This window comes from Elephantulus edwardii, unplaced genomic scaffold, assembly GCF_000299155.1.
Source record: "Elephantulus edwardii isolate Elephantulus edwardi_28Jun2011 unplaced genomic scaffold, EleEdw1.0 scaffold00082, whole genome shotgun sequence".
Lineage (NCBI taxonomy): Eukaryota > Metazoa > Chordata > Mammalia > Macroscelidea > Macroscelididae > Elephantulus > Elephantulus edwardii.
Window position 1 is genome coordinate 3286541 of NW_006399832.1, and position 11991 is coordinate 3298531.

Consider the following 11991-nt stretch of genomic DNA (forward strand, 5'->3'; position numbering starts at 1 on the left):
AAAAAATTATTATTTTATTATTTGTGTGTGTGTACCGTCAAATCGGATCTGACTGGTACAGGAGGAGATTGTCCCTCCCTTCCCGGCAGAGCATCTGGTGGGTTTGAACCGTGCACCTCTGGGGTTGCAGTGCATCTTCTTGCCACTAGGCCACCAGAGCTCCCCTACATATACCTTTTTTAAAAGACTTTATACATGGATCTCGCCTGATGTGCTGCATGGATCTCGCCTGATGTGCTGCATAGGAATCAGTACTTACTGATTGGTTCATACTAAATATTATGTAATATGAACTTGGAAAATTATTTTACCACCTAATGTGTCCTAAAGTACCTAAAGAGATATGCTGGGAAAATTTTGAAAAATAGAAAGTTTAGAATTATAGGAATATATTTTTCTAACATCTATTAAAGATTAAAAGGAGTCTTGGTCGAATACTATGTATGTTAAGTGTTGTAATACCAAGCAAAATTCATTATTTCTAACTGACCAACCATTGTGTAGAAGAAAAATGACAAAAGCCTCTCCCATTAAAACTTACAGCAGTGGAAACTGGCTGCAGTTAATGTAACAACCGTGGGATTGATTTAATGATTAGATAGAATTAATTTTTGTTATGAAAGTGAAAAAGTAAGATTGGCATATATTTTTTCCAAATATAAATAACTTTTAAAATTTACATTTACAGGCAGAAAAAATAATTGGCCACCTCTTCCTGGCAATTTTCCTGTGGGACCTTGTTTCTACCAAGATTTTTCTGTAGACATTCCTGTAGAATTCCAAAAGACAGTAAAAATAATGTACTACTTATGGATGTGTGAGTATAAAATAAATTATGTGTTATACTTTATGCTTTATTGTCTTGAGATACTATTTTGGTTTTTTTAATTTAAATTTATTATTTCAGTAAAAATTTACAGAGACTTTGGATTTCCATTCATTCATTGTTGCACTTTTCTCCCCTCCCCCCCCACCCCACCCCAGTAAAATACCCTTTTGGAAAATCAAAAGAAAAATTCTTTCATTGTTTTACAAACCCTTCCCCAGGTCCACTCCACCATGTAGCCTTCACTCTAGACTCCTATCATGACATTTCCCTTTTAAACAGTTTTCTCCCTCTTCTGTTTCAATGCAGTATACATTATTGAACCCATCTTTCTCAGTCTCTCCCCAACTCCAAGGTCAGTCCTGTTTTACAATAGTGGCACCAGGGTAAAAAGGGAAAAAAGTATTTGGTAATGACATATCAGATAAGCGACTTATATCTAGAATTTATAAAATATTTGAGCACCACAAGAAGATAAAGGTGAATAATCCAATAAAAAAAAAGGAACAGGATATGAACAGACACTTCACCGAAGAAGACATTCATATGGCTAACAAACACATGAAGAAATGTTTAAAATCTCTAGCTCTAAGAGACATACAAACTGAAACAACTAAGAGATATCATCTCACCCCAGTAGAATAGCAAAATTTATCAGAACAGCAAGCAACAAATGCTGGTGAGGTTCTGGAGAAACTGGAACCCTTATTCACTGTTGCTGGGAGTATAAGATGGTGCAACCACTGTGGAAGGCGGTATGGCGCTTTCTCAAAAAGTTGCAAATAGAGATACCATTTAACCCAGCAATTCCACTACTGGGAATATACCCCAGAGAGACCATAACTGACATCCAGGCAGATATATGCACACCCATGTTTATTGTAGCTTTGTTCACAATAGCAAGGAGTTGGAAACAACCTGAGTGCCCATCAAAAAATGAATGGATAGAGAAGCTTCATTGAAAAACAAGGAACTCATGCAATATTATTCAAAATGGGTGACTCAGGAGGACATTATACTGAGTGAAGTATCTCAGTCACAAAAGAGATACTGTTTTTTAAAAATTTGATCCATTTAGGATAGGATGACTAAAGAAGACTTGTTGTTGGAGGAAAGTACTGAATATTACATGGATTGCCAAAAGAACAAGTAGGTATGTCTTGGAGAAAGTATAACCAGAGTGCTTCTTAAAGGCAAAGCTTTGTTTTATACTTGGACATGTTGATAAGAGAGGCTTATTCTTTGGAGGGGACTTGATGCTTGAAAAGGTGGAGGATCCATGAAAGAGAGGAAAAAACTCAGCAAGGTGGATTGACACGATGACTGCAACAGTAAGCTTGAGTGTGTCAGACATTCTGAGGTTGGCACAGGATGGGGCAGAGTTCAGACCTGTTGCTCACAGGGTTGCTGTGAGTCATAGTTTTACAACAGTAAATTAGTCTTCTTTCCTATATTGTAGGAAAGTAATCCATAATTTTAAAAGTGAAACATAATATTCAGTTAATTCACAATTGGACTATAAATGATAATGTAAGTCCTTAGCTGAGGAAAAGATATATTGAGAATTATATTCTTTTGAAGAATGCATGATATTTTTTTGCCATGAAGATAAAAATTATGATCCTTTTCCATTGAAAAAGTATTATCTAGGATATATCTGTGTGTGTGCATACATACATATATACACACTTTGAAAATAATTACACAGGCTATTGCATAAGTTTAATAACAATTTTAAAGTTTTTATTAATCAGATTCATTGATAGATAAGCATGACAGTCAGTATGTGAGACAGAGCTTCAAAATTCTTGCCTCCAAGGAGCAACTTGATTTCACACTCCCTTGGGCAAACCTCTTTGTTTTCTTGGTGGTTCATGGTGTTCGACAACTCAAAGACATCGATCCTGCTTCTGGCATCCTTATTTTTTTTGTCCAGTTTTCTGATGCATAGCAAGTAATTGCAAAGACTGTGGCCTGGATCAGGTGCACCTTAGGTCTCTAGACTACTGTTATTGCTCTTTAGCACTCTGGAGAGGTCCCTGATAAGAGATTTTCAAAATGCAATTTGTCTTTTAATTTCCTGACTCCTAGTGCAAAGACTGTTGATTGTGGAAAGATGTAGGACCAGTTATATTATAAAATTTATAGAATATATACTCTGTTAAGAAGTTGTTTTCAAGAAAGATTTATCAAGCTAGTTTTGATTTTTGGAGTGGTCTAGTAGATAAAGAGTTGCACTGCCAGCTCAAAGGCAAGTAGTTGTAATCTATCATCTGCTCTGACAGCGAAAGATGGGCAATCTCTACAATTTACAACATCTGAAAACCTGGAGGTTTAGCTATGAGTCAACAGCACAGAACAATAACAGCAACATTCTTTAATAGTAATTATATTGGGAGGTAACATTTATTTATTAAGGAATTACTTTGTAGAAATCATAGCATTGATTACTTTGTATCCATTATTTTAGTTAACATCCTAAGCACAGTATTAAGGATAGATGTGTCAGAGACAGTGAGATTGGCGCAGGATAGAGCAGGATTCAGAGCTATTGTGCATAGGGTTGCTTTGAGTTGTAGTTGATTAGATGGCACATAACAACACCACCATAATATTTAGCAAGTGATGTAATACATGGTTTTATAGCTAGAGTAGTGAAAGATTAGAGAATTTGAGTACCTTGTCCAAGATTAGACACATTAATATTGAATAGTATACTATTTACAAAGGACCAAAATGAAGAAGTAACTTTATAAATACAAATGTGATTAAAATATACTTCTAAAACTGTGCTGAAATATAATAAATGTGCTTGATTGTATGAAACAGACACAATGTATATGAACTTTGTAAGCAAACCAATATAAAATAAAAAACTATTTTTTTAAATTTAGAAACTATCTCATTTTTATGGAAAAGAAAAAAGTGTGTTAACAGAAATAGACATGATTCTATAAATGAGCTGATCAAAACCATTAAATCTAAGTCTGTTAGAGTATAATTTTGAATTGAAGAAGTTGAAGGAACAAAATAAATGAGATAGATTAAAGACCATTTAGTGAAAATGATGATAGACTATTGTGTAGATACTTTTGTTTGATGTCTATATGTATAGTAATACAAAATTTGTAAAGATTAATATTATGTTGTTGTTAGGTGCTGTCAAGTTGAGTGTGATTTAGAGTGACCCGGTGAACAACAAATCTGAACCCTGTCCTATCTTGTGCCATCCTCATTATCACACTCTTGAACCCATTGCTGTAGTCACTGTGCCAGTCTATTTCATTGATTATCTTCCTCTTTCACTGACTCTTTTCCAATCATGATGACCCTTTCCAACAGCCACTCCATAGCAACATAAATATTATAATAGTTGCAAATTTAGGTTTATTGTTACTAGATTTGGAAGCTATAAACTAATAGAGTCTTTTAACTTGGAAATGATATAAACAAACCTGAACTTAAATTTCAAGCCATTTGGATGTATTGCTCACTTGAATAGATTGAAATTAGCAACATAGAATTACTTATTTCATATTGTTGTACCATAGAGTCGGAACTGACCCATAGCTGACCCCACAGCAGGGTTTTAAAGGCAGTTAATTGCACAGAAGGAGATTGCCCATCCTTCTCCCACTGAGCACCTGGTGCCCTTGAACCGCGTGCCTTTTTTATTGCAGCACAGCTTCTTGCCAGTAGGCCACCAGAGCTCCATATTAGGTTGTCTTTTTTTTTAAATATTTATACCTATGCATAAATTATCAGATTATTCTGTAAGTAGGTCTAGACATTTTTCTGTTTTTTAGAGTTCAAATAAATACTTGATTGTGGTTGGTAGTGACTATGAAAATAATTAGAAAACTTTAATAGATCATGCAGAATTGAATTAATACTTACCTTTAATGCACAAATATCTATAGATTCAATCTTAAGTCAGCTTAAAGATTAATTTCTTTAAAGGCAAAAGATTGAGAATATTCTAAATAGTATCATATTTTTAGATAGTTAGATGCCCTTTAATGCTTCAGAATAGTAATCTGTTGTTTTACTATCAGGAATTCTATTTATAAGTTCTTCATTGAAATAACTTTACTTACTTATTTTGAGACAAAAGATTTTGTAAATATATCAATAAGCTATTTTACATGAGACAGAAAAATCATAATGTGAATAAGGTAATGTAAGAGTCTCTTGTGTGAGATAAAATTCTGTAGAATTTTAAAGCTCTTACATTTTTATAGCTGAAAAATTGAAGATTACGTTAGTTACCTGATTGGTATGGTATCATATGTGCATACATACAGTATACATAGTATCAGATTGTAACCCTTTTGTCTTCCCTCTACTGTGAAGCTCTCACTGCTTTTCTAGAGTTTGTGTAATTGTGGTTAGACAGAACAAATTTAGAGATACTATAGATTTTGTGTTTTTATCCTGTTTTGGTATTTATTAATCTTACTTTATTCATGATGAGATCTTAAAATATTTTGAATGCAAGTTAAAATACTTTAATTATAGGTTTTCTGTTTATAATTTTTAATTCATGTAGTTGTTGATGTGTTCTTACTAACATTAAATATTATTTTAGCTTTTGGAAGACATATAGATTCAGTCTGTGAATTAATTTTAAAAACAAATTAGAAAAAGTGATGAGTAAATGCAATTCTTGAGGTTATATATTACTTGAAATTTTTAATTTTGGTTCTGTGATGGCAGTTGGTTATTAATAGCATTTGAAGAGATTGCTAAGATCTCTTTGTGTTGCCCAGAAGCTCTGCTACAGCAGCTGAAATGCATTATGTTGTCACTTTTAAAAATACAGTTTGAATCCTCTGCCAAGGTTTCATTTGTTTTGTTTTTAAATAAAAGAAATGCCAGGCACTGAAAATTACTACTCTTTGAGTATTTCCAGTCCAAATACCCTCATTTTATTACTGGGGGCAGGAGGGGGTTGGTAAATTGTTAAGCTATTTCACAGAGCCCTTTTCCAGTTTTCTTTTTTTCTGAAGTCCTACCTGGGAAGATTTTTGTAGCCCATTTCACATTTTGTGGTTCTGAGTATTAGCATCTTTATCCTTTCAAGTCCTGGCTTTTTACTTGGCAGACGTTACTTTTCTTATAGGGCCTTAGATGAAGGGATACAGCACATGTTACTTTCTTGGGCAAGAAACCCGTAAGGTAATTCATTCTTCTCTGATTCTGCTGAATAATTGCCCATAAGGAGACGGCCAAAAGAACTTTAGCCAGTTTGTTTTAGAACTCTTTTTCCTAAGTTTACTGTTTTCAAACACTGTTTTTAAAAATGTTGAATGGAAACATGAAGTAGATTACATTTATCATTGTAGTTGTTATCGTGTTGCCTACGACTCATAGTGACTCCATGTACAGCAGCTCTGAAGCCTGCCCTTTCCTGAGCCAGTCTCACTGCCTCCAACATACCGAGTCTCATTACCCCACTTACTGTATGAATCAATTTCATCTGGGGTCTTCTACTCCTGAGCTGTCCCTCCACCCTTCAGAGTATGATGTCCTTCACCAAGGACCAGTCCCTCATTGCCATGTGCCCAAAGCATATGAAACAGAGCTTCAAAATCCTTGCCTCCAAGGGTGAACTTGGTTTCAAATTTAATTTGTTATTAGTAAATATGTTTAATATATAGTTTTGTTTTAATGAATTAAAAATTGAATATAAAACTTCTGTTTTGTTTTCTGATTCCACAGTCCATGCTGTAACACTATTTCTAAATATCTTCGGATGCTTGGCTTGGTTTTGTGTTGATCCTACAAGAGGAGTGGATTTTGGATTGAGTATTCTGTGGTTCCTACTTTTTACTCCTTGTTCATTTGTTTGTTGGTACAGACCACTTTACGGAGCTTTCAGGTAAATTGTGTGTACTTCAAAATATGCTCTTAAAAAGCCTATGAAATTGAGAATTCACAGTACTTCTTAAAAGGAATTTTGACAAGTTATGTTTTTAAAAATGTTTTATTGTGGTATATTATCAGAAAAGTCTATATATAATGTTCATGGATGTATGTATTCATAAAATCTCAAGCTTTTCCCCACTTGACAAAAAGGTCAGACTTGGAAGAAAATTAATGAAGAGATGGAAGCTGTTTTAGATTGAGATATGGTGGAAATACTCTTTTCTGTATCACATATTTAATTGTAAATATTTTTTCCCATCCTTTTACCCTCTAAAGCCACTTTAATCTAAAGTGGTAATTACAATATTAATTTAAAAAACTCTAGTTAAAGTAATTAGATATATGATACTTAAATTGAATCTGTTTTTAAAAGATGTTGTTGTTGTTGTTATGTGCCATCGAGTCGCTTGTGACTCATAGCGACCCTTGTCGGATGCCAGGGACCTCTCCAGGTTACTGAAGAATGACAGTGTTAGTCTGGAGACCAAGATTCGCCTGATCCAGGCCATGGTCTTTACAATTACTTGATCTGCATCGGAAAGTTGAACAATAACTAGAGATGATAGGAAAATTGATGCCTTTTGAGCTGTGGTATAGAAGAGTGTTGAATGTGCTGTGTACTACTAGAAGAACAAACAGATTAGTCCTAGAGAAAGTGAAACCAGGCTGCTCCTTGGAGGCAAAGATTCTAAGGCTTTGTGTGACATACTTTGGGCATGTTGCAAGGAGGGATCAGCCATTGGAGAGGGATGTCATGCTTGGGAGCGTGGAGGAACAGTGCAAGAGAGGAAGACCCCCGAAGAGATGGATTTCCTCTCATTAAAATTTACAGCCTTAGAAAATTAAAGGAGGGTTGCTCTGAGTTGGATCCAACTCATTGATAGGAAGTTCAAATTATTATTCATGAATCTGGAGATAAATAATTAGATGCTCTAGTTGCCTGGGACACCCTGTCAGAACCATTGTTGAGAGGAAGAATTTAAATGAATTATTGCTGTTTAAAATAATTAACTCCTAAGGATTTTGAAGCTGATCCTGAGTTTGCACACTTAGACCTTGCTTGGTTTTCTTAATACAGTGTGGTTTGGCTCCTCTGCTCAAACAACAGCCAGGAATGGTAATTTTCATAGCTGGATATCAGAGTACATTTCCTATTGGATATGCTTCTATAGGATAAAAAGAAGTTTAAATCAGTTTCATTAAGCTAAAGTGATGATACTTACAGGGCTGGCTTTTTTCTTTATTGGGCTGTATCACTTACTTTTGATGATCTTCAAATAAGCTGTGATTTATTATATATTTTTTTAAAAATATTTTTTAAATGTCATTTTAACAAAAGTTTACAGAAAATTTAGATTTTCATTCATTCATTGTTGCACATTTTACCCCCTTTGCCTTCCTTCTCCCTCCCGAAGTTGACATTTTTCCATTTGTTTATCGGTAAAATTGTAATACAAATTTGAACAAATTTTCCCCACCCATCAAATTGAAAAAAAACCAATGATTAATTCCCTCCTCCCCCTGCATATCCACATCCCTCTGCTTCCAGCCTCTTCATTCCCTTCTAGACCCTTATACTCATTCTACAGTAATGGTTTTATATAATATTTGTCCTTGTGGGACTGAGTTAGTTTACTCAGCATAATGCTTTCCAGTCCCTCCCAAGTTAGGTAATAATTTACAAAATTAGTGCTCCTGCATGCTGCATAGTATTTCCTTGTGTGAATGTACCATAATTTCTCAATTCATTTGTTTGTGGTTGGACATTTGGGCACTTTCCATGGTCTTTCGAGGTGAATAATGCTGCTATCAACATTATTGTACAAATCTCCATTTGTGCCTCAGTTCTCATATTCTAAGGGTATATTCCAAGTAGTGAAATAGCTAGGTCATAGGGAATTTCTGTGTTCAGCTTTTTAAGGAAATGCCAAACTGCCTTCCAGAATGGTTACACCATTTTACAGTCCCACCAACAATGTATGGGAGTTTCTTACATTATTGTACAAATCTCCATTTGTGCCTCAGTTCTCATATTCTCAGGGTATATTCCAAGTAGTGAAATAGCTAGGTCATAGGGAATTTCTATGTTCAGCTTGTTAAGGAAATGCCAAACTGCCTTCCAGAATGGTTACACCATTTTACAGTCCCTCCAACAATGTATAAAAGTTTCTTTTTCACTACATCCTCTCCAATAACTATTACTTGCTGCCCTGTTAAACGTTGCTACTCTTACTGGAGTGAGATGGTACCTCATTGTTGTTTTGATTTTCATCTCTCTTACTGCCAGTGATTTGGAGCATTTCTTTATATGTCTGTTTGCCGTTCAAATATCATCCTCTGTGAAAATTCTTTCCATGTCTTTTGCCCATTTTGTAATTGGGTTATCAGTCTTTTTCTTGTAGAGGCCCAGGAGCATTCTGTAAACTTGTGTTGTAAGACTCTTGTCTGAGATGGTATTACTAAATGTTTGTTCCCAGTCTATAGATTTTCTTTTCACCCTGCTGGAAAAAGTTTTAGATGAGCATAGAGATACACTCTTTAGAAGGTCCCATGTATCAATTTTCATCCTCTTTAGATTTTGCATTTCTGGTTGTATTTGGACTAGCGCTTCTAAGCTTATAAGTGCTTACTAGGACAATACGACAAGAGAAGGAACTAAAAGGCATACAGGTAGGCAAAGAAATGGTTAAACTGTTGCTATATGCAGATGATATGATAGTGTACCCTAATGAAAACCCTAATGACTCAACAAAAAAACTGTTAGTAGGCAAATTTAGTAGAGTGGCAGGATATAAGGCCAACATCCAAAAACCAATAGGATTCCTCTACAGTAACAAAGAGAACTCAGACTTGGGGGGAGGGATTGCATAACAATGAAAGAGTTTTTCTTTTACTTTTGAAGGATAAGAGTGAATTGGGTGGCAGAGGGTGGACAGGGCGAATAGTGCAACAGTGAATGACTGGAAACCCTAAGTCTCTGTAAACTTTCATTAAAATTAATGAAAAAAACCCAAAAAACCCAAACCCCCAAAACAACAACAAAAAACCCAAAGAGAACTCAGAGGGATAAGTAAAGAATGCAATACCATTTACAGTAGCCAACTGCACATTGAGATACTTGGGAATGAATGTAACTAGAGATATAAGAGACCTACACAAAGAAAATTATAGTGCATTTCTGAAAGACACGATAAAAGACCTAAATAAATGGAAAAATGTGCCCTGTTCATGGATAGGAAGACTCAATATAGTAATAATGACAATCCTACCAAAAGCAATCTGCATGTTCGGTGCAATCCCAATTCAGGTACCAAGTTCATTTTTGAAAGAAATGATCAGATTTATTTGGAGAGGCAAGAGACCCCGAATAAGCAAAATACTTCTGAGAAACAAAAATGAGATTGAAGGCATAGCACTCCTTGACCTCAAAACCTACTACACAGGAGTGATAACCAAAGCAGCATGGTACTGGTACGGTGACAGGCACATCGACCAATGGAACAGAATTGAGAACCAGAAACAGACCCAGCTATTTATGGTCAACTGATAGTCGACAAGGAAATCAAAGCTATCAAATGGGGAAATGACAGCTTCTTCAACAAATGGTGCTGGCAAAATTGGACTGCTACCTGCAGAGAGCTGAAACAGGACTCACATCTCACACCGTACACAAAAATCAACTCAAGATATATCAGATAAGACCTGGGAGTATATGTTAGTAAATTACACATAGATCCATTATGTTGCAAGATAAAGGAAATGAAATTGGAAATATTCTTGTTTGATCATCCAGTAATTGAAGGCCTTTTTCTAGTTAGGGAACTTCGATGCATAAAGAATAGGGCAGCCACCCCAAAGGCAGAAGGTTCAAATCCACCAGCTACTCCATGGGAAGAAGATGGGCATTCTCCTCCCAGGTGTTATATATCCTCTGAAAACTCTCTGGATGGTTAGTTATGACTGTCACTTGATGGTCATTTGACACTTGTGCCACAATTTTTGTTATCACTGCGAGTACTTTAATTTCACTTTAGTTTTGATGGATATTTCATTGGTTCTGTATTACCAGTTATTTTCTTATAGCACTTGAAAGATGGTATTTTATTGTTTTCCACCTTTTTTTCATTTCTAGTGAGCAAACAGTTGTCAGCCTTAATAATTCTTCCTTAAAAGCATTATTATCTTTTACCTTAGGCTGTTTAAAGATAGTTTGTCAGTGACATTACAGTCAGTGACAGTAATTTTCTTTTTATTCATCCTGCTTGGAATTCACAGAGCTTTCTCAATCAATAACTTGATGAATTTTGAGCAGTTTGGAACCCTTATATCTTCAAATATTATAATTTATTTGATTTTCTCCTCTCAGCTTCATTCACATAAATACAAACCATTTGAGCATTTTTTAGTCTTTCTCTTCAGTTTTCATTCTGATGTCTTATGTTTAGTTTATTTTATCTTCTGTGCTGTCTAATCTTTTGTTTAAATTTAGGTTTGTTGTTTTTTAATTGCAATTCTAACGAAAGTTTACAGAAAAGTTGGATTTTTCTTCATTCATTGCTGCACATTTTCCTTCCTACCCCCAGTTCACTTTTTTTTTTTAAAAAAAAAATATTCACTCACTGATGCAAAATTTTCTACTCCCCAGTCCACTTAACTAAGCACCTGTTATTCTGGACTGTTGTCATACAAATAATTCTTGTTTGTATCTTATGTGCACACTTCAGTATCTGGATTACTCTGTATTAGTATTGTCTGATTTTTTTCTCTTGGTTTTCAATCATAGATATTATCCATTAGTATTCTTTATAAACCTTTACTGGACATGGACTTTGTGAATATAATTTATAGAGATTTAGAATAGTGTTTAATTGTTTGAGAGAGCATTCACACTTCCTTTTGCTTGTCAGATAGTATGGAAGTTAAGATTTTAACTGTTGAGGGTATGTTGCAGCCTTCAAGAGGTAGTCCAGTTCAGAGAATCTACAAAGAAGAAACCATTTTAGTAGCAGTAATAATAATAACAATAGTATTCCTACTTTCATAAATGCATATAAAAGTTTTCTGGAGGCCACATCACTTGTAATATTACAGCAAGTTAATGCAGGAACAGATTTTTCAAGCTATAAGATAGTGTTACATAGGGTTTTCAGAGGCCTCCTATTTCAGAAGTGGATGGCCAATCCTTCTTCCTAGTCTGTCTTAATGTGAATGTTCAGATTTAGAGAAGTATCAGACAG

The 11991-nt window shown here is 34.9% G+C and overlaps 1 protein-coding gene across 1 annotated transcript in view; it reads left to right on the forward strand.

Annotated features, from left to right (window-relative positions):
- LOC102876210 (secretory carrier-associated membrane protein 1-like) overlaps nt 1–11991 on the forward strand; it is a 148087-nt gene that overhangs the window by 110457 nt on the left and 25639 nt on the right. The window contains exons 4-5 of the mRNA XM_006889882.1: nt 689–817; nt 6548–6707. Coding sequence (XP_006889944.1) covers nt 689–817; nt 6548–6707 — 289 coding nt within the window. The remainder of the gene's footprint in view (nt 1–688; nt 818–6547; nt 6708–11991) is intronic.